Raw genomic sequence first — 24,260 nt, 5'->3', positions numbered from 1 at the left:
TGTAAGTCAAGCAGAGATCACCTCTAAGTAGGCGATATGAGACAGAGAATAGTTGGAGTTTTTTGAGTCTGTCCATATAGGACAAGTGTTTAAGGCCTAGGATCCTTTTTGTGAGGTACTTTTGTGGCCTCTCCAGTTGTTTCAGGTGTCTAGTGAGGTACATGCCAAATGGGGCATTGTACTCGATGACTGGCCTAATGAGGGAAGAGTAGAGGGAGACAATGACCTCTTTCTTCCTGGATGCAAAACCCTTAATAATGAGATGTGCCACATAGACAGTGGCAACGTGGTGGTCAAAAGAGAGGTTGCTGTCAAACTGTGTTCCTAGATCTCTTATAACACCTTCTGTGTTCAGTGGACTACCATCGATGTGGTAACTCATGGGAACCATGTTTTCCCAAAGGGGATGACGACAGATGTTTTGGCATTGAGCTTAAGGCCATGGTTATGACACCAGTCGTTGGTCTCAGTGAGGCCTTTCTGTAGGATGTCAGCATCACTTGGAGAGTTAGTAATAGCTCCCAACTTGCAATCATCTGCAAACTTTGTCAGCCAGAGTCCCTTTGTGTTGGCCTGGTCTTTTTTTTGTACCCTTCTGCTGACTAATACCTGTCAACAATGAGATCCTTTTGATGCTTTGTAAGTTCTCTGTGAACCATGGCTTTTGCTGTAGCAGGCAACTGTGTAAATGTCAGGAAAAGCCTACTAGAACAGCTGAACTTTATTTGGGGTTAATCAGAGTGTCTTTAATTGATGGTAGGCATGTACCTAAGAAGACTGAATGCTGTAATTAAAGCAAAAAGGTGCTTCAACAAATTGTTAGTTTAAGGGTGTGTACACTTATGCAACCAGCTTATTGTACATTTTTTATTTTTTATATTATTTCCCCTAACGGATTTGTTTGTTTTTCAATTGAATTGTACAGGTTATAAGTCGCATTAAAAGTGGGAAAAGTTTTGAAATGATTTATTGTGGTCTCATTTTTTTATATCACAAAAAACTGGCATTTTAGCAGGGGTGTGTACACTTTTTATATCCACTGTAAGTGCTATACAGTTAAGTAGATCACAAAGTGGTTACTTTGAAGAAAACATGGAGACAGAGATGTGACAATACTCTCTGATGCCTTGGATCAACTTGTCAACACCCCCACCAAGGACAACAGTATTCTGGACCTGGTCATTACCAACATGGGTGACTCAACGCCTGAGATCGACTCCTTGCTGGTTAGATCAGACCATAGTCTAATCACCCTAGATATCCACATCCCGACCCCACCCCCACACAAGGAAACCATCGTAAAAAATTTCTCCAAAGCGAACTTCACGCTACTCAGAACAGAGGTGGCTAACTTCGTGATGCCCCTGCAGATGGATAATACAGTCACGACTGCTGAATCCTACACAAATGCACTCTACAAGCACCTACACGAGTTCTTGGATCGTGCTATCCCTAACAGAACCAAGAAGCTATCCTCCAAAAAAAGTAAGCCAATTTGGTGGTCCCCTGTCATTAACAATCTCTACAAAAGAAGGAAGAAACTGTTGCAAAAGAGAGTAAAAACCCATGAATGGAGGAGCTCCCTGGTCAGCCTCAGTAAGAAGCTAAGATCCCTCATAAAGACCTCCAAAGCGAATTTTGGAAGAAAAATTGCCACGGATTCCAAAGACAACCACAAGGCATTCTTTAGCTATGTCTAGAATCTCCATGCCAACATCCAAATCTGCACTGAGCTACAGCAGAATGGCACAAAATATACAGAGCCAACTGATATTGCCAACATCTTGGCAGATAAGTTCAGTGCTAACTTTACTCCCCTCTCACCCCCCCAAAGGGCCTATAACTATACCAAATGATTGTAGTGCCCCATTAATCACAAACATACAGGTACAAATGGCACTCTCTAAAGCCAAAAATACAGCATCCATGGGACTGGACAACATCCCAGGCTGCATCTTTCATGAACTCCAAAATGAACTAGCCCCCCACCTAAATTCCATGTAAAACTCACAGCTTCACCACAGGCTATCTGCCCACTGAATGGTGCACAGCAACGGTTATCCCACTCCACAAAGGAGGAGCCACCACAGATCCCGGAAACTATCGACCTATTAGTTTGACAAGCCTGGTCTGCAAGACCATGGAGTGTATCATCATGGAACTCCTAAACAAAGACATTGGTAACCTCCAAACTTTGGATGCTACCCAATTTGAATTTGTAAAGGGTAGATCATGTCTCCTAAACCTGGTAGACTTCTTTGAAACAGTTACCAAGGCTATAGATCAGGGCAAGGTGGTCCACACAGCCTACCTGGACCTTGCCAAAGCCTTTGATACTATCCTCCATTCAGGAATCATAGATAAACTCACCAACCTTAACATAAACCCTTACATCACGAGATGGGTGGCCAACTGGCTCATGGACAGAACCCACATGGTGAGAGTTGCAGACTCCAGATCCGACTACAAACCAGTGACAAGCGGAGTGCCCCAGGGTTCAGTCTTGGGACCTCTCCTGTTCAGTATATACTTCTCTGAAGTGCAAATGAACACTGAGGGTCTATGTCTAACCAAGTTTGCAGATGACTGCATACTGGGTGCCATAATCAATTCCCCTGCTGATGTAGACATCCTGCAAAAGGGCCTCACCGAGGCAGATACCTAGTGCCAAACCATGGCCGCAAGCTAAATGCCAAAAAGTACATTGTCATCCCCTTTGGTAAAACCATGGTACCCATGAATTACCAAACAGGGGGAAGTTCACTTAACACAGAAAGTGTGATAAGAGACCTTGGGACCCAAGTGGATAGTGACCTCTCCTTTGATAATCACATTGCCACAGTGGTCAGAAAATCTTTCCACGTGGCCCACCAAACCACAAAAGGGTTCACATCTAGAAAAAAGGAAGTCATTGTCCCCCTCTGCTCATCACTTAGACCCCTCATTGAGTACAATGCCCCATTTGGGATGTACTTCACAAGCACCTACAACAACTGAAGAGGCCCCAAAAGTACCTCACCAAGGGGATTGCTGGCCTCAAACAGTTGCCCTATGCCGACCGGCTCAAGAAACTCCAACCATACTCGGTCACATACCGCTTACTCAGAGATGATCTCTGTCTGACATACAAAGCTATGTCAAACCCAGAATTGATGGACATGCTCCACTTAAAGAAATCCCACTCTCCCCAAACTACATGCTCTAGGGACCTAAACCTCACCACATCAATAAATAGAACATGCTGAAGGGATAGATTCCTGACCTAGAGACTTCCAATGCTCTGGAACAAAATTCCCAACCACATCAAGCAGAGCTCATCATTAGCACTCTTCAAGAAAAACCTTGATGAGTGGACGGGTAATAGGAAATTCACCCCTGGGATCACGTCTGTGGCTCTGCTCAATAGAGGGGCAGAAATTTAATCTACATGGGTGGCAAAAGCCAAGACACTTTTGACTAGGCTTACTTATGCCGTAGGGCCAATAGCTTAGTACCCAACTATGAACCTATTAACAGCGCATGACTATTGTCTGGCACAGGTCTAATTTCTGAGCCCTTTACTGTTTATTTTCTTTTCAGTTGTGAAAGCAGGTGACCATATGTGGGTGATGATGACTCTGCATTATAGGAAATATTACACTCACTACAGATACAGCTATGATGCTTTGATGTCCAGACACTGTATGTATATGGTGCTGTATTAGGGGTGTAATGTTTTGATAAAGAAGTGTATTATCATTTAATATGGGAGGAACAATGAACTTCTTGGTTATAGAAATGATGTCCGTATTCTCAAAACGGGCACTGCTATAAGAGGCCTTGACACACCTAAACATGACGGTCTTAGCTCTGAGAAAAGTGGCTTAAAACTTGACTTTAGTTGGAACTACCCTTTGTAAGGTCTATATTAGGACATCAAAACCTAAAAATAGCGAACACTCTTACCTCGACACAGCTTAACTGTAAGCTCTAAATCTCGAACGGCCATAACAGCAATTTTTTCCCCAGGGAAAAAAAATCGCTGGGCCATTGTTGTGAATATGCCCTTTCCTTCACTGTAGTGTGATCTTGGAGTTGGTATATTTAAGAAGGGGTGTGGGGGGCAAAGCACCCCAAGTTACTTTGTCTGTTGTTTTTTTTTTTTATTTGTTGGCCCAGCAATTTTTTTTCCTGGGAAAAAAGTTGCTGTTCTGGACATTCGAGAGTTACAGCTTTCAGATAAGCTGTGTCGAGGTAAGAGTGTTCGCTGTTTTTAGGTTTCGATGTCATAATATAGACCCTTTTTGTATAGCTCATTTAATACTGAATGTACTATAAAGATTATCCTTGTATAGCTAAAGATGTTTCAACTGTATCTCATGAAGAGAATAGGTTACAGGCAGTAAGGTACAAAATATAACTTCCACAAAATGGATTAAGGGAGCATTCTCAGTACTTGGTATCCTATAGAGTCTTGGGGTGGAGGGCAGAGTGATCTGTGTCTGGTCTGTTAGGTGTTGTCAGATCTGTTTCTTTTTGAAGCAGTTTGTCTGGAACACATATCACATGGGGCTAAACCTGCCTCAGGTAACTTGCTACTAAAACTAAATTTATACAGAAAAAGGGGGTGGATTTTGTCACACAGTGTCTGCCTTAATTATTGCTTGAGTTGTCCCTGTTTTTTTCTTATGTTTTTTTTTTACAAACCAGTTACAAATTTTTGATTTTCTGGTACATCACCAAGGATTTAAGTCAAGTAAAAATGCCAGACATTAGAGTTTCATACTTTTTAGGGTTCGTAAAGTGTATGTTGATGATTCACCTGCTATTCTATTAACTTTTGAAGTAAATTAAAGTAATAATTAGTGTGTCCCCAGTTGTGGGCTTTTAACCCCCCCCCACCCACACACACTTTATTTTTTACATTTACCATGATTCTTGAATGAAGATGTTGCAGGCTTCCAGTTTCAGTTAAGCAGTGTATATGCCTCTCTGCATTTAAGAAACCAGGAGATGAATTTTATGCACTTAGAAAGACAGACACAGGGTTATGTCAGCCAAGCTGTTATAAGAATTATATATCATCAACTCCATTTTTCACATTTTCTTCATAGGGTCGGGGTGCCATGTTAACTATTGCTGTCTGTCTCTATTCAGTGCCATTCTCCTGCCTTCTTTGACATTCATGCCTGACTGTCGCATGTCTTCTCTTATATAATCCATACAACTCTTTGCTGTATGCCATCTTTTCATCTTGCCTTCTTCCTGTCTGTCGTAAATCTTCTTCACCAGATTGCCTTCTGCTTTCTGCATATGTGCCCAAAGCACTGTAATCTGTTCTGTGTGACCTTTTCAGCAATTGGAGCTACTTTGGCTCCTGCTCTTATGTTCTTGTTTCTTCGTCTGTCCAATCTTGGGCACTTTTTCTCTGTCACGTCTAGCTTCCTCAACTGCTCTGCCTTTACTGCCCAGATTTCTGTACCATACAGTAGTACTAGTCAAAACACTGTGTTGTGATCTTACTTTTCAGCTTCTATGACATTCTTCTGTCATGTACTACACCTGACAGTCTGTGTCATTTGACTGTAGCCCCTCTGATTCTAGCTTTAACCTCCTCATTCAGACTTACCTTCTCCTCATCCACCTGTCCCAAATACTTGAAGCTTTTAACCTGTTCCACTATTTCCCCTTCTATCTCAATTCTCAGTTTCTTCTGATTTCCCCCATTTGTTGCTGTTACAACTGTCTTATGTGTACTCAGTTTGCTTATCCCATGTGCCTTCAGCTTTGCATACTATTCCCCTATCCTTTGCTGAAGTTCTTGCTCAGAGCCTTCCTGTGACACCACATAATCTGCATACAGCAACTTTGTTGATCTGTCCCTTCCTACCTTTTTGCTAATGTAGTCCATCACCAGTTTGAACAGCAGTAGGCTCTGAGCTGAATCCTGTTGCACACCTACTCCCACTGGAAACCCCTTACTTGAGTCATTGAGTCCTTGTACATAGCTTGCACTAATTCTTCCAATGTTTCTGAAGCTTTGAACTACCACAGTTCTGCCCAAATCAGCTTTCTTGGACATTGGGATATGCTTTCTCCAAGTCTAGGAATACCCATTTGGACTCTTGCCTCATCTCTAGCTACTTCTCAGCTACCTTTCTCACTACAAACAGTTCTACATGAACTATATATCAGGCTTTATAATTAATTGTATGCATTTGTTAACTCTTCTCATTTTTTGAAAGGCATAGCATGGATAGATATATTTGGGGGGGGAGGGGGGCTGAAGCACAGTCTCCAACAGAAGCCATGCAAAGAGACAACAGCTTAAAATGTGTATTGCTAAAGAAAAAGGCGTAAAGGGAAATTTACAGAGTTTTTAGTACAATAAAGGTGTCAGCTTGCTCAGGTGATATAACATTACAGAGAAAAAGATTTATTTGTACAAGCAGACACAATTTTAAGGTACAAGGTGAACTGCTCTGGGGAGATGAAATATGTAAAAAAAAAAAAAGAGATGGTAGGTGGCAAAATGTGCTTGTTCAAATTATTACATTAAAAATGAGTAAGAGGTCTGTAATGCATGGGGATACATATTAGGCAATCTTTGTGCATGCTCAGAGTTAAAAAGGAGCCGTTGGGAAAGATTTCAGACTTGTGCAGCATGTTTATTTAACCGCCCTTCTTTATTCACTCTCTTGTTTGTTTAGATTGCTTAAGTACTTGATTCTGTTCACACCATTTACTTGCATCATGGAAGACTTATTCAGTATTCTGTCATCAGTTTGCATATGTTTATTGTGTACATTACAGTACGCATCAAGCTCATTTAATGTTCTTAAAAATGGTTGTCTATGTTCAAAAGAATATTATTAAACTTTGATTTTAGCAGACTAGGTGAGTCAAATGGTACTTACCTTCCTGTCGTAATCTGTGTTAAAAGCAGGCTAGGAGTTTTGGTTGATTTTGTTTCATGAATGGGCAAGCAGGAGAGGAAATGATTGAGCTTAAGGCAGATGTTTTCTGTCCATAAGGGGAAGTTGGGTACCATGCCCATAATTTACTGGGTAGAGGAATAATAAGCAAGTACACCTTTTATGTGTATGTCTCTTGGCACAGAAGGGAAATGACACAATGATAAATCACTTCTTGGCAATTTTCATTTGAGGCAGTGTTGGCAGTTTTGAACATCTTTTGTGTTCTTTGATTTGAGACATTTTTTTCCTGTAAGTTTTTGCCTTGGAGCCACAGTGCCATCCCCTACCACCTGAAGTACACATGATTAGTGAGGGCTACCGTCAATCAGCACCCAATGTGCCACATGCAGCATCCACACACCCCCCCCCCCCCGTCAGGAGCCTACTTTCCTCCTCCAGACCGCTTCAACTTGCAACCGGCTCTGCCACCATCTCCCAGTGATGGGCACACCCATCCTCCCTGCCAGCTCTTTCAGTGGTCTATGATACTAATTAAACTCTGGTTGGTTGTACTGTAGTCAGGGCTTTCCTGCTAGATCTGTCATTGGCCTAAGATACTAATTAAACTCTGGTTGGCTTTACTGTAGTCAGGGCTTTATCTCCCTCTGTCTCTGGGTTGGCATGTTTTAAGCATTTTTGTCATCTTTGCTAACTAGTAAGTGGTTGCCTGACCGCTAACTTGACTTGGGGTGAAGTGGAGGGAGGGCAGATCTTTGGGCCATAGTGTAGAAAAATTGCAGTAGTGAAGGCAAAATGGTGCCAGAAAGCAAGTCATATGTGTTTTTTTATTTCCTTGTTTAGGAAAGTATATGCAGATGATGAACATTCTGAAGCCAATAGCCTTTGACGTAATACACTGTGTGTCTCAACTGTTTGACTACTACTTGTATGCAGTTTACACATTCTTTGGACGAAATGATGCGGTAAGAACTTCAGAGCTTTTTATGATGTGAATATATTTAGTCATAAGTTAAATATAAAACAAAACATTAAGAATGGATAACAGTTCACCATGAATGACTTGAGCAAAACAAATGCACATACTTCTATATGTCAGGAAAGACTTTCCTGCCACCACACTGACACAGTGTGGGTTACGAAAAGAATCTGTACTGCCTTTATTTATAAAAAGAAAATTTTGAGTCATTAGAATCTAAATATTATGAAGTGAAGTAAATAATCAGCACAGCTGGAAAATAAATGGCACTGAGCACCAATAAAATAGAAAATGTCAATGAACAATAAAATAGGCTCAGTGACAACCTCTGGCAGTCAATAGCAGTTACCATATAGATGTCTATTCAGACCAAGTAATATCCACTCTATAACTCAAAAAGGAATTGCAAAAACTTCAAGTAAAAACCCCTTATTCGAAAACAAAAAACAGGTAAGCGCTTTCACCAAAGTGGCTTCTTCAGACCTCAAAGATACAATTTGAGTGAATGTACTTCACTATTTGTAGGTGGATAACTTATTCAATCATGACATCACAATTGGTAAATAGGCAAATGAGATTAATTAGTTAATAAATTAATCCACATACTCCTCAACCTTAAACCATCTGTACCACAAGTATCCCATAAGGAAAGCATAAAAGATATAAATGTGCCAGCAAAAGTACAAATACAATTAAATATATAAATCACATATATCAGAGAAACTTATTCAGTAAATGACATATATAGAATATATTATTAAAAGTATATCATTAAAAATAAATACATATATATAGTATGTATTACTTAAACATTTATTTAAAAATATATAAAGTTTACTTAAAAACAAGCCTCCTATTTTTAAGAGCTGGTTTAATAGGGATTTTCTCATTTAAACCAGGGTATAAATGGGCTTGAAATCTGATGATCCAAATCGTTTCATTCCTCTCTGTAAAATTCCTAATGTCACCACCTCTTAAACTAGGTATATTAGTATAAATAACCATAAATTTAAAAGAATGTGTGTCATCAGTGGCTATGATATGTTTTGATAATGCATTTGTGCCTGATTTAATACGTATTTGGTACAAATGTTCCCTCACCCTGTCTCTAAGTCTCCTGTCAGTTTTGCCAACATAAAAGGCAGGACAGGAGGAACACACAGCAAGATAAACAACATGGTTGGTGTTACAATCGGCTGTTATATCAAACTTATATATTTGTGAAGTATAAGGATGTACGAAAACAACAGAATCAAAAATATAACAACAGAAATTGCAATTATAGCAAGGTCTAGTTCCTAGATGTAAATTATCTTGAGGGGAATGCACATTATTAGAAGGATGGCATTTAATACATTTAGGCTTAAATTTGAAAACATTCAAAGATGGGGAGAAAAGTTGAGATGTACAATAAAACAATAATAAATTTAGGCACAAATTTGAAAGTTATAGAAGAAAAAATTCTAAACAAATTTTTCTTATTTTTAAATAAAAACTGTGGTTGTTCCCCTACAGTAACCTTAATGAGGGGATAATTCCAATGTTTATATATTATATCTTTTATCTGATGGACATCATGTGTAAAAAATAATGATAACTTCTGTGTAGATATATTATTACTGTTAGAGTTGCCAGGCTCTAAATATCTGTTATTCCCTTCTTCTGAAAACTATGGGCATGCCCGACTAGACCTTATGTTCTCTATACTCAGAAAGCTATGACTTATTTCACTAACATATTTCCTTGCTACTAACCTATCATTGAGGTCAGTTAATTTTCTTTCAAAGTTAGACTGTAATAGGTTCAGTCTAGAAGCTCGAATTGCCTGTCCTTTTACTATATTTTTAAAGATGTATCCAGGATGCATGCTATGTCTATGTAATAATGTATTCTTATGGCATTATTTCCTATGAATCCCTGTGTTTAATTTCCCATTGGTAAGGCGCTCAACATAAACATCTAAGAAAGAAGTATTGTGACATGACATAGTAATAGTAAACTTTAAGTAGTCATTGAGTGAATTCACTTCTTCAAAAAATTTACATAAATCAACCTCATTACCCTTCCAGAGAAAAAACAAATAATCTACGAACCGTTTATAAAATATAACAGATTCTTTATAACTAGGTAACTGAAAAAGTTTGTCCTTCTCCCATACTGCCATCACGAGGTTGGCGTAGCTATTGGCACAAGAAGTGCCCATAGCTATGCCATCCCTTTGGAGAAACAATTCTTTATCAAAAAGAAAAATATTATTTGCTAACACTGTTTTAAGCAATGTACAAATGAGATCAATTTTAGTATCCAAAAAATCTGTATATTTAGTTAAATAGTTATGTATGTTTTGTACACCTTGCTGATTTGGTACAACTGTAAAAAGGGATTTAACATCCATGGTTACTAACATATATGGTAGATGATCTGGTATTTCAGCTGTTTCCCTATATAACTCAAGTAAAAATTGTTTGGTATCTTTTAATATAACAGGATTTAAATTGACTATAGGTCTCAATAATTTTTCCACATATACAGAAAGGGGTTCTGTGACTCAACCTCTACCTGCCACTATAGGTCTCATAGGGGGTCACATAGGATCTTTATGTACCTTAGGTAGTCCTTGGATAGTAGGGATTAGGGGATGCTCGACTAACAGAAAATTAAATATTTCTGTGGAAATAAATCCACTCATGGATAACTCATGCAAAGCACTGTATACCATAGAGACATGTTTTTGAACATCACTTTCTCTAATAGACAAATAAAATGTGGTGTTACTCAACATCTCATGCATATATCTATTATAATCTTGAGCATCTAAGATAACTACAGGACTACCTTTGTGTGCTGGCCTAATTGAGATATTTCTATCTTTCCTAAGGTTAACTAACGCCCTTTTCTTTTGAAAAGGCAGATTATGTTTCTTAGTATTAGAGTGTATGTTTTTATAACTAGAATATATGTCTTCTTCAACAATTTTACAAAATGCATCCAAAAGTGAGTGTAAATTAGGGACAAAAACGTAGTCGCATATCATGAGTATTTCTTGCTGTATTATCAAATAACAGCTTTAATTGTATGTTGCGTGCAAATAGTTTGATATCTAAAACAGTGTCAGAGATATTACTGTATGTAGTCGGTATGAAAGAAAGCCCTTTATTCAGTACTTCCAACTTATACTTATCCAGGGGTCTATGTGAGAGATTCCAAACTAAGTTGTTCCTGCCTTCTCCCACATTTTCTTCAAAGTAGGTCCCTTTAGCTCTCCTGCTGGAGCCTTTCTTTTCTGTCTCCCCCTGCTCATAGAGCGGCTTCTGCCCCGCCTCTGTATGTTGGAAATTGGAAAAGGGTTAGGACATGTAGTACTAATATTACAAGTAGTAGTTTTCCTACAAACAACTGGTTCAGTAACATTATAAGATGTCGAAGGCAAAATATGATTTGGATTGGAAACAATTATGCCTTCAACATCAGTCGCTTCACTAACATCACATTCAGATAAAACATGATTAACAGTTGTATGAGTTTCTAAAGGCACATTCTCAATCTCTAAATTGACATCAAAATTAGCTTCATCACAGTTATCATTACTTGACATATTTCTGTCTTTGTTAGTATCAGCATTTACATTCAAAGTTGCGCCTTTAGGAACAGGAATACTTTTACCATTAGAAAAATGACCCAGAGAACTCGGCACACTCTTATGTCCATCAGATAAAAGATATAATATATAAACATTGGAATTTATTAACTATAGAGCCCCCCATTAAGATTATTGTAGGGGAATAACCACAGTTTTTATTTAAAAATAAGAAAAATTTGTTTAGACTTTTATGCCATCCTTCTAATAATGTGCATTCCCCAAAAGATAATTTACATCTAGGAACTAGACCTTGCTATAATTGCAATTTCTGTTTTTATATTTGTGATTCTGTTGTTTTCGAACATCCTAATACTTCACAAATATATAAGTTTGATATAACAGCCGATTGTAACACCAAACATGTTGTTTATCTTGCTGTGTGTTCATCCTGTCCTGCCTTTTACGTTGGCAAAACTGACAGGAGACTTAGAGACAGGGTAAGAGAACATTTGTACCAAATACGTATTAAATCAGGCACAAATGCATTGTCAAAACATATCATAGCCACTGATGACACACATTCTTTTAAATTTATGGTTATTTATACTAATATACCTAGTTTAAGAGGTGGTGACATTAGGAATTTTACAGAGAGGAATGAAACGAATTGGATCATCAGATTTCAAGTCCATTCATACCCTGGTTTAAATGTGAAAATCCCTATTAAACCAGCTCTTAAAAATAGGAGGCTTGTTTTTAAGTACGCTTTATATATTTTTAAATAAATGTTTAAGTAATACATACTATATATGTGTATTTATTTTTAATGATATACTTTTAATAATATATTCTATATATGTCATTTATTGATTAAGTTTCTCTGATGTCTGTGATTTATATATTTAATTGTATTTTGTATTTAAACAATGTACTTTTGCTGGCATATTTGTATCTTTTATGCTTTCCTTATGGGATACTTGTGGTACAGATGGTTTAAGGTTGAGGAATATGTGGATTCATTTATTAACTAATTAATCTCATTTGCCTATTTACCAATTGTGATGTCATGATTGAATAAGTTATCCACCTACAAATAGTGAAGTACATTCACTCAAATTGTATCTTTGAGGTCTGAAGAAGCCACTTTGGTGAAAGCGCTTACCTGTTTTTTGTATAAAGGGTTTTTACTTGAAGATCATCAGAGTGAACGGCAAAACTTCACTCAAGGCTTATTTAATGCTCTTATGGCTCTGAAGCCTCCTCAGGGGGTTTCTGTTCTAGCTCCTCCTTGGTTGTCTACCCCTCTTAAGAGGCCTAGGGAGGAAGATTCCTGTGAAGAGGTTGAAATTCTGATGAGGAATCCCTGACTTATTCTTTCCAGATTCCCTCCTCCTTCGATTATGGTCTAAGGAGAAGTCTATTAGTCCTGGCTCTCTTTTTGAGAAGATTTCTTTTGGTGACACAATTTCCCGAATAATGGAATTTTTTAAATGAGATTATGCTCAAGTGTCTGATGTTCAGAAGAGCTACTATGAGTTTCTGCATATGGAGTCTCCTAGGTCCTCTGCTGTCCCTCCTGTTCTTGCTGCCTTCCCAAACACCTTTTCCACTGAGTCTCCCAGGCCCTGCTCCCAAAAAAGATTGATAGGTTTTATAAGGTCCCTGAAGACTGCAAGTTTCTTTATAGGTGCCTCTGTGTTGAACCGTCTGTGGTGTCAGTTGCATCTGAGAAGCCATCAAAACTATTGCCTTCTAAGAAGTTGCTTCCTTTGACAAAGACAACAGAACTGTGGAGAGGTTGGGTAAGAAAGTATGCACTTCTGCTACCCTGGCCTTTAGAGCTGTAAACTACCAGACCCATATGACCAGATATACTTTGGCTGTTCTGTCTCAGGCCTGTCAGGTTATTTCAGACCGTCCTGACTCTGAGGGGAAGGCTTCTGCTCTTTCTTTATTAGGGACGTCTTCTCAGGTTGATTGCCATTCCATGAAATGCAGCTGTACTACAACTGATGCCTCATCTAGGGTTGCTGCCTTTAGTTCTGTGTTGAGGAGGTATTCTTGGCTTCAGCTTCAGCCTTTGCCTGATGATACCAAGGGTACGTTGATGGCTGCTCCTCTGGGTAATAAGCATTTTTTGGTGCTGTTGCTGAGTGGTTTTAAGTCCTTCCAGGAAAAGGTTAAAGCTTTACAAGATCTGAAACATATTTTTTGTTTCACTTCTTCCAAAATTTCAAAGACATTACCCTAGCAAGCCTGCTTTTGTTCGTAGACAGTCTCGTCCTCCATCCTAAAGGTAAAAAGAGTGGTAGAAGGGCTCCTACTGCTAAGGCTACCCAAACCCCTTCAGCTCAGAAGCCTCCTTTTCCTGACAAACCAGGTGCTGTCTGGCTATCCTTGCCCCTCTCTTCTTAGTCACATTCCTCTCCCTCTTAGTATTTCCCCGTCCCTTCCTTTTTGGTTAAAGATTACTGAAGATACTTCGGTTCTTTCCATAACTTGCCAGGGGTATTACATGGTCTGGAAATCTCTGCCCCCCCCCTTGGGTATTCATCCGCCTTCTCAGAAACAGTTGCCCTTTTCTCCAAAGGTACTTCGGGGTCTGTTGGCTCAGGGAGCAATTCAAGAAGTGCCATCTCCTCAGAGGGGGAAGGGGATTTACTCCAGAATGTTCTTGGTCCCCAGGAAAGAAGGCAGCTGGAGACTCATTCTGGATCTCTCTCAGCTAAACACCTTTTTGAAGGTTCCTTCCTTTTGATGCTGTCCCTTCAAACCTTGTTTCCTCTTCTACTTCCTCAGGCATTTCTTGTTTCCCTGGATCTCAAGGATGCTTATCTACATATTCATATTCATCCCCTTTTCAGGAAATATTTACAGTTCTCTGTGGTTCCTTGCATTTTCAGTTCTCTGCTTTTCCCTTTGGCCTCTCTGCTGCCCCATGGGTCTTCACCAAATGCCTCGCTCATGATTGCTTTCTTCAGATTGAGGGGGATACAGATCTTTCCTTAACTGGATGACCTGCTCATTCAGGCTTCTTCTGCAGGGATTTTACTTCAGCATCTTCACCTTGCTGTTTGCCTCCTGCAAAGCCTGGGGTTTACTGTAAATTTCCAAAAATCATTCTTGGCTCCCTCCCAGGATCATGTTTTCGTAGGTTGCAGGCTCCAGACTGTTCCTTTGCTGGTATCCCTGCCTCCGCCCAAGGCTTTAACTCTGATTGCTTTCTTTCAGTCCCTTCTTTCTTTGGTTTCCATTAAAGCCAGGGTGTTTCTAACAGTTCTGGGTTACATGGCTTCTACCATTCCTATGCTTCCTCTGGCCAAGCTGTGTATGAGAAAGCTCCAGTGGTTTCTAATGTCAGTTTGGCTTTAACAGTCTCATCTTTAAATTTTCTAGTCCATTTTCTTCCATGTCTCAAGCTAGAACTTAGTGGTGGATTCATCATTTGTCCCTTAACCCAGGGCTGCCTTTTCAACTTCCAGTCCCCTCTCATGAACTCTTCACAGATACCTCAGACATAGGATGGGTGGCCACCTTTAGTCCTCTGAGAGTGCAGGGCCTTTGGCCTCTTCTACAAAAGCAAGACCACATCATTGTCAAGGAGATGAGTGCTCTTCTTCTGGCTCTTCAGGCCTTTTATTTTTTTTTTGCTTCCAGAGCCCCTCAGAAGTCTCACAGACAATACTACAATTGTGTGGTATATCAACAAGCAAGGGGGATACAAGGTCTTCTCTCCTGTGTAGATTATCTTCAGATTTAGGATCTAGCTGTCCAGTATCAGGTGACCCTTCAGGCAGTTTATATTCCCTCATATCAGAACATAGTGGCAATTTATTTGAGCAGGTCCTGCTTCACAGGAATGTGTTTCTGGACATTGTCCACTAGTGGGGTCCTCCTCAAGCAGATCTGTTTGCCTCTCCTCTAAACAGATAACTTCCTGTCTTTTGCACCAGAGTCCCATGTCCTCTGGCTTGGGTGGTGGACGCCCTCTCTTTTTCTTGGAAGTGGATATTTCTTTATGCCCTCCCTCACCTTCCTCTCATTCTACAGGTCCTAATCAAGATAAAACAGGATGCTGCCAAAATCTTTCTGGTGACTCCATTTTGGCCCAGACAATATTGATTTCCTCTTCTTCTGCATTTAGCCAAAGGTAGTCATCACAAGTTATCTCACAGGTTGGACCTACTCACAGAAGTTGAGGGAACTGTCATCCATCCCAACCTGTCCACTCTTCAGCTGACATTGTGGTTAATAGAGTTTTGATCCCTTTCAGACACCTTTTCTCTGGGGATGTGCTTCGGCTCCTGCAGGAGGCCATGAAACCCACTACTAGAAAATCTTATTTATCCAAATGGAAGAGATTTTCTATGTGGTGTCATTCTTGTAACCTGGATCCACTTAGTGTGGATGTCTGTTTAGTTCTGTCTTATTTGCGTGAATTGCTCAATGTTGGGTAGGCATACTCTTCTGTTAAGGCCCACCTGTTGGCTATCTCTGCTTGTCTGCCTTTGACTCCTCCTTTGGCTTCTAGATTTGAGGCCAAACAGTTTCTTAAAGGTGTCCTTCACATTAGGCCTCCCAGGAAACCTGTTCCTCCTTCCTGGGACCTTAATTTTGTTTTAAAAAAATGGGCTCAGGCTCCATTTGAGCTTAAAGTTTCAGTTTCCTTACAGCATTGTTCTTGGAAGACTGTTGTTCTTTTGGCCCTTACCTCAGCCAGACCTGCAAGCCCTTATGGCTATTCCTCCATTATTGTTTTTTTCATAAGGACACATTGTCTGTACTAATCCTTCAATTATCCCCAAGGTGGTTAATGAGTTGTCCCTTAAGTCAGTCAATTCATTTGCCCACTTTTTTCCCTTCCTCACAGTCTACTAATGAGACACCTTGGATTTGCATGGACAGCTCAGATATTTGGATAAAACTAAAGTCATTCATAAGTCTGAGCAGCTTCTTTTGTTTCCTTTCATCCTAGGTTATTAGATTTGGCTGCTTCCAAGAAAACCATTTCAGCTTTGATATCTAAAGCTATTTCATTTTATTATTCCTTTCATGGGAAGATCTTTCTTTCTTCTGTTAAGGTTCATTCACTAGGGCTGTAGCATCTTCTGGTGCTTTTTTAAGGGTTTATATACTAATTCTATTCATGAGGCAGCATCCTGGACTATAAGTTAGATGTGATTTCTAGGGCCAAAGCTGTTTTTGCCAGAGACATTCTCCATGGCTTCCTAGAAGGCTCTGCTGTCCCTTCCTCCTCCTCCCAGTGTTCCATCTGAGCGATTGTGCTCTCCCTGTAGTAAAGAATACTGCAACAGTGATATGGAAAGACATCGGAGAGTTGTGTAAAATCTTACCATAACAGTAGATGTCCTTCTCTTCACTGTTGCAGTATTTGCTCCCACCCTTCTCCACCTGATCCTTTTTCCTTGTGAATGTATTTGTTACCAGATAGTTTCCTTAGACTCTCATTCCTACTGGGGCTTTTTCACTTCTGAGGATGCCCTATATATATATATATATATATATATATATAAAACCTATGACCTACGCTGTGCATGGGGAGCATACATATGATGCATGGCGTACCCATTAGAACCTAAAGGATTTAGTGTACTGGCTGGATATTGGTCTGCCCTAAGCAGGGAATCCTATTGTAAAGAATACTGCAGCAGTGAAGAGAGGGACATCTACTGTTGTGGTAATATTTTGCACAGCTGTACTTTCCTTTTACCTAAATGTTTATTTGCAGTTGTTTGCTTTATGTATATGTTTCCTGAACTGAAAAGTGCAATTATGTTAGATTTTTTCATGCACACTTTAAACAGGTAGTCATTTTAGCTGTTTTAAGTAATGGTTCGATTTTAGCTTCATACAGCACCTAAGGTATATTCCAATGTTCTTGTCTGAATTTTTATATACTTACGGATTTAGGTGTAATAGTTGTAAGTGCAGCACTCTAAGAAGCATAAATCTAACAAATATAACAATGCATTGTTAGTATTTGTGGACCTGCAGTTGCATCAGATACTGAACAAATTTACCTTTCTCATCATTTATTGATTATAGCAATGGTATACTTTCCCTTATCATTTCCTTTCATAGGATTCATAGACATTTCAAGGCAACTGAGTCACATGACCCTATGTCTTGCCAGTACCCACCATTAGACTGTACCCCCTTTCTTTGGGAGGGCTAGATCCGTCAAGCATGGGATGTATTTATAGGTGCCCATCTGAACATCTAGGTCCTATCTGAAGGATGATAGTACATCACACTGCTTAATTTTCAATGACAGTCTGTACCAGAGGTGTGGGAGGCACTTTATGATGAACCTGTCTCTCCATCACATTTTATTTATCTGCTGGTAAAGATTTATGTCCATAGTTCTAGTATTTGTGAAAGTACTAGACTTGCAGAGATACAAGAATTCTAGTACAACTGGGTCTGTGATGGTATGGAAGGTAAGTCATACATATCTTCCTAAAGAGTATATAAAATACCAAATAAAGGGACAGAGGTTCCAGTCTGTCGTGTTAGTTCAGGGTCTTCAAGCTTGTGATCTTCTTCTAGGTTCATAGGTAGATACTAGGCTATCTGCCCTAAGGCATTTTTAAGCCTAGCCAGAGTGTATTTGGCTTCTGCCTCCCTATTAGTTTAGCCTACTGTGCCTCTGTAAAGTAGGTCACAGTCTTAGTTAGGAATCTGTGGGACCTTTTTAGTTGTTGATACGTTTAGCGAGGTTCATCCCGGGGGGGGGGGTATTATGCTTAGTAAGACCTAATCAGTGATGAATGTAAGGTAACAGTGGCCTGTTTAGGTATGGATGATACTACTTGACTTTGCAAATGAGACTCGTCAGGTTGAGGGGCATGTAATTCCCAGGGTTGGTGACATCACCACTATGATGCATCAAATGTCAGGAACAAAACCTGTAGTTAAACTTGGGTTAAATAATTCATAGGTTCATAGATTAGTCCTAGACTAACTGCCCTTCTGGGCCATTTCAGGGATAGCCAATTACCTCATGTGAGAATCAAACCCTGCTCCTTGTGTCTGTAAGGCCAACACCTTAGCCATTATGCCAGCCTGCCACCCAATTTGAGGACTGGCTCTGACAGGACATGGTTAGTACCGTTTATGAAACAACCAGGTGTATTATCAAGTCCCACAGAAGTAGTATTTAGGCCTTAGAAGGTACCTTCAGTACATGTTCCTTTGAGATAACAGGATGTTTAAGGGATTCACTGATATGTGGACTTTGGAAAGAAATCTCTGGAATAAAATTAGCACTGAATATGCTTGGTGGTACAGTTTTGAATAGGTTCAGAGAAATTGTGGATTTTATTCCTAGGTTTCCTAATGAAGCTGAAGAAGGATTTATAATTGTCCTTAGCTTCAGACACTAATCTGCTTTCATGGATTGCACTAGTAGACATAATAGTATTTTTCAAGTTTAGTAATATTTCTGATAGCATCCTTGATATAAGGGTGTTTAATCTGCTGCATAGGTCAAAATAGGTGCCACCACCTCTGACAGCAGATTCCCAAGGGATCTGTCCTGGGAACCCTACTGTTTGGCATCTACTTTTCAGAGGTCCAGGCAAAGGCAAAGGGCATATGGCTGACCAAGTTTGTGGATGACTGTAAGTTTCGTGCTGTCACTGGCTCCCCCAGTGATGGTAACATACTGCAAGAGGGTCTCACAACTGCAAATAATTGGTGCTAAAGTCATGGCCTTAAGTTAAATGCAAAAAAATGTATTATCATACCATTTGGCAAAAGCACGGCCCCAACTGATTACCACATCAACAGCAAACCCCTGAGCACACAACCTGTGGTGAGACATCTGGGTACTCAGGTTGACAACAATCTCACATTCGACCATCATGTAGCGGCAGTAGTCAGAAAAGCCTTTTACTTGGTTCATATCATAAGTAAAGGATTTACATCCAGAAAAAAATGTGGTTATTACCTCTCCCTCATTAGGCCTATAATTGAGTCTAATGTCCCGTTTGGTATGCACCTCTGCAAACACCTGCAGCAACTGGAAAGGCTACAGAAATACCTCTCAAGGAGAATCCATGGCCTCCAACATCTGTCCTATGTGGATAGGCTCAAATCACTGTCACACTACTCTGCATCATACAGATTGCTTTGAGGTGATCTGTGTCTTGCCTACAAGGCAATATCGGACCCTGCCATACTAGAGATGCTCCATATCTGTAAGTCTAACTCCTCGTGCATTACCAGCTTGATTGGCCTAAATCTGCAATATCAACAAAACCTGCTGGAGAGACAGATTTGTCTCCCAGAGGCTGCCTCGTCTCTGGGATAGACTTCCCATATGCGTCAGAGTACCTCGCTGACCCTCTTCAGGCGTAACCTTGATGAGTGGATGGGAAACCACAAATTTCTCCCAGGGGTTCCACCTTTGTCCCCCATTGGCAGGGGTGACAGGTGCTGACTGAGGGTTCTTTTTTGGGGATGAACTCCTGGCTAGGCTTGTAAGGGCCCCAGGGCAATTAGCCTAGTAACCTCCTATGATCGTATGATTTTTTTCTTTGATTGTAAGGTTTATTTATGTTGGAGGACAGGGAGGTTTCTTATTGACTTTCTCATTATATATCTTTTTCTGTTTGGGACTGCCAGCTCCACGCATTTATCTAAATGGGCATAGAACTCCTTCATGAAGCTACCTACTGTGTCACCGTCAATGCTGATGCTGCCATGACTGAATTTTGCAGCCTTGTCATGGAATTTGATGAGTTTGGTGCATTTGAAATCCTTGAGTTCCGAGATGTTACAGCCAAAGAACTTTGGAGATTTTGAAGATGAAAGTTACTAGTTTATGATCTGACTTAAACAGAGAAGGAGATAGCATAGAAATAGTGCTTGTTGTATGTCTGAAACAAGGAGGAGTTGTTAATTAAATCTAAGAACTTTTAGACATATCCTACATTGGAGGCGTAGGTGCTCCAGTTTATTGAGGGATAGTTGAAATCTCCCAGTATAATGTTGGAGTTGTTTATAGGGAATTCATTGAATACAGTTAAGGATCTTACATGTGTGTTAGTCTCAAAGAAAGAGTTCTATAACAGGCTATAATGTGACAGTTTGTGGTATTTAGGGTGATCTGGAGTTCTCTGAATTCTGTCTGTGAGTCTCTGCAAATCTACCTGTAGGTGGTATGGCTCTTAACAAGTATGGAAATATCACCAGTTGCCATCGGGTCTGAAAGAATAGTAGATGCAAAACCTAGGTGCAGCGGGAGTGCTTTCTTTACCTTTGAACCATGTCTCTAATTATTCAAATATGGATGTGTTCCAAATGCAGGAGTGCCCCAAAATCAGGCAATTTGTTGTTGAAACACTTGGCTTTGCGGTGAGCCATCTTCATGTGATGCAGTTTTAGGCTTGATATGTTTGTTATGTTGGAATGTTCATTAGCTGAATTCTACCTAAAAAGGTACTATGGGGCAGCAAAGGCTTTAGCTAGCATGCGGAAGTCTTGGAGTGAGAGGTGCGGGCCATCTTTTGAGAACTAAGTTGGACTGTCTAGCATCTCTTCCCATGCTGACACATACAAGATCTCCCTGGAATGGTACCAACTGTTTAACCATTTGTTGAAGCCATTTATCTTTTCTTTGTGCCTAGGCATTATTCTTGGAGAAGGGAGGATTCCACTCAGGACTGTTGTCTTGCTTGCATTTGTCACATGCATCGAAAGTTCCAGTATGTCTCTCTGCATGTGACTCAAGGTTTTGTGCACCATATTATTCACTCCCACATGGACCACCATCATGTCATTGAAATATTTGTCAGGTGAAAGTTCTTTAGAAGCCTTGTGATGTCAGAGATCTTATCACTTAAAAACAAGTCGCTGTTGTCCTGTCATTGTCCATTGTAGTGAGAATCTGTGCGCCTAACTATAGAATCACCATTCAGTAAATTGTGTTTATTAGTATAGTGGTTTGGAGTAATAGATCTGAAGTGATGTGATTGGATTGAGACTTATTCTTTCCAGATCTAGGTAGCTTTGATAAAAAATTGTTTATAACCTCAGCATAAGACATTTTAATGTAATTTTGTTTAGATTGTGGTTGGAATATCTGCTGCTCATAGTACATGTTTTTTATGAGAGGGCACTCTACATATTATTAACATATTTGTATCTGTTGCAGACAGAATTATTTGTGCTTTGTAAGAGTTCAGTATCTGTTAGCATATGGTAGTTAGCACACTGTCTGAGGATACCAATTACAGAGAGACTGGCAACAGAGGTAGAAACAAGCAGGCTGATCTTTCATTTTTGCCCAGTAATTTGGGGAATTTAGTTAATATACACATAATAAACCATAATTGGCTATGTATTTGTGCTAGTTTATGGAAGGACATGACTTGGTGGGTTATCTGGTAGGATACACTGACTAACACAGGATACTACAAGAAGGTAAATAAGATGATTTAGAGAAGAACGCCTACTCTGAGCCATTAATAGCTGATGTTCTGCTAAAGCATTCCCAGAACTACAATCAATTGCATGTTTCTCTTTCTTTTCTATTGAAATATGGCTTAAACAATCAAACCATTTAATTTATTATCAGAAGTCCGTGCATGGCAAAGTGTTGTGCAGTTTACCTGCTTGTTTATTTGCTGGGCAAGTGTGCAAATCAAGTTTTATGTTTTATCTGCTGCTGTGCTGAGCTGTGTTTATCTCTCTCTTTATTTTTAACCACCGGGCATTGGGCAAGTGTGCATACAAGTTTTACTGTCTGTGCCGTAGCAGCTTTCAGTGTGCAATTTATCAGAAGTGCGTGAGTTTCAGGTTTTTGCTGTGCTGCATTCGTAAGTCCCATTTCAGTTTATGTTAAATTACTTTTTATGTGAACCTGAAAACACACGGAATTCTGATAAAGCAATTTATCTGCAAGCTGCATTAGTTTTCCGGGCCGTTTCAGTTTATCTGCTTAACTACTGGGCAAGCTTTGATCTGCTTAACTACTGTGCAAGTGGTGTGTGTGCTGATCTGCGTAATTACTCGGCAAGCTTTCAATGTACAATTAATTTATCAGAAGTCCATGTTTTACCTGCTCCTGTGTTTGCTGTTCATAAGTGCATTAACCTTTTATCAATGTGCAATTAATTTATCAGAAGTCCATGTTTTAAGTGTGTGTGTGTGTGTGTGTAAAATGCCCAAGTTAGCCATGCCTTGTGGTAAAAATTAGGACTCGGGCTCAAACCCTGTACCTTCTTGTGGTAACAATTAGGCTAAAACCCTGTACCTTAGGTACAAGGAGCAAGAGCCTACATTTCCTACCAACACCAGCTTTGGCTTGTTCCTCTTAAAATTTCAGTCTTCCTATTTTTCAGGAAATGCATGGTAACACACAACACTTTATTCTAGCAAGTAGCAACTTTTCTAAGATTCTACAAGCAATGTTTAAATTAAAATGTATCCCTGATTTTGGGCCTTTGTCCCCCCCCCCAATAAATTTTGGCTTCTTCCAGATTTCTTAAGTTGTGCTGTATAGTTCCTCAGCGGGAGCGAAGTTTAGTGCTGCTTATATGAAGTCTGTTTGCATTAGTAGCACAACAGGTAAAATTCTTGCTGTTTGATGCAGAAGGCTGTGGGTTCTACTCCTACAGTATGTAGATGGATTGTGAGTACTGTACTGTGTTGTATTTTTAAAGGTGGTGGATGCTGCAGTCCTGAAAATGTTCACCTTTGGAGGAGTTACCTAGTAACTATGAACCTGTTATCAGTTTGCCATCCATTCCCTATTGAAATATTACTAGCTTATTTTTTTTAATGTTACACAGGCAGTTTATTCTTCAAGGTCAGCAGGCACTTTACTTGTAGATGAAACAGTGAAATCTAAAGTTGTTTGCTAGCAGCAGCCCTCTTCATTATGTACAGATCTCTTTAATGTGGAATTTAGATGACTTTTACTTCTGCAGAGATTGTGCATATTTATTGATGCAGGTGGATTGTAGAAGCTTGAGCAGATTTTTATGATGGAACTATTTTGAATTGGGCTGTTTTGTCATTATTGGTTCATGCATTTTGTTTCATTGCTTACTGAAAAAATGTTCAAAACAAAGAATTTAAAATGTGCTCTGACAAGTGTGCTGTATTGTACAAGGAATATAATTTAATACACTAAGGAAGGTGTATCAAAGAACATGCATATGTTTCATGTGCAAGGGGCCTATGATTTGAAAACAGCCCAAAGATAATCTTTATCTGACATTGGCCGGATGCATTTTCTTTGAATGTGGGTTTCCATGCTGTTTCGATGAATGTGAATTTCAAGGGCAGAGAAGTTTTAATGCTAAGTTTATTTTCATTGTGAAACTGTATTGCTTTGTTTAGCAGATGTCTAGTAGTGTTTGTGCTATAAAATGTAAAATAAGTTTTAAATGAAATTCAGATAATCATTGTAGACGTAAAGCAGTATGCACATTACAGTGTTTATGGTAAATGGGGCGAAATAGCCAAGTAATGGGACATTGGGATGGCTGTGGGAAACTCTGGGGCCATATTTTAGTTGTCTGTTCTTCAGGTTACGCTTGAAAGCTGGTATACCACAATTCCATTGGAGAGGGCATGGTTACATAATTATGTATGCAAATGTTATGTTAATCAGCGTACAGATTTGTGCATATTTTTCATGGGCCTTTGTCCAGATTTTTGATGTTTCCAGGTTGAGAGGTATGATGTCCTCTCTTGTCTTCTTGAGACTTCAGAGCTAAGCATTCTAAGTTATTACCTTTAGCCCTTCAACTGG

The 24,260-nt window shown here is 39.6% G+C and overlaps 1 protein-coding gene across 2 annotated transcripts in view; it reads left to right on the top strand.

Moving 5' to 3' along the window:
• Positions 1–24,260, top strand: part of VPS50 (VPS50 subunit of EARP/GARPII complex) — a 2,487,651-nt gene that overhangs the window by 2,040,143 nt on the left and 423,248 nt on the right. For both annotated transcript variants that reach the window (XM_044067641.1, XM_044067642.1), the window contains exon 21: positions 7,758–7,879. In XM_044067641.1, the coding sequence (XP_043923576.1) occupies positions 7,758–7,879 (122 nt within the window). The remainder of the gene's footprint in view (positions 1–7,757; positions 7,880–24,260) is intronic.

Source organism: Protopterus annectens, chromosome 3.part1 (genome assembly GCF_019279795.1).
Source record: "Protopterus annectens isolate FY-2018-M chromosome 3.part1, PAN1.0, whole genome shotgun sequence".
In the NCBI taxonomy this organism is placed as follows: Eukaryota; Metazoa; Chordata; order Ceratodontiformes; family Protopteridae; genus Protopterus; species Protopterus annectens.
Note: the sequence above shows the minus strand (reverse complement) of the source record. Positions and strands in the feature narration are given on the sequence as shown.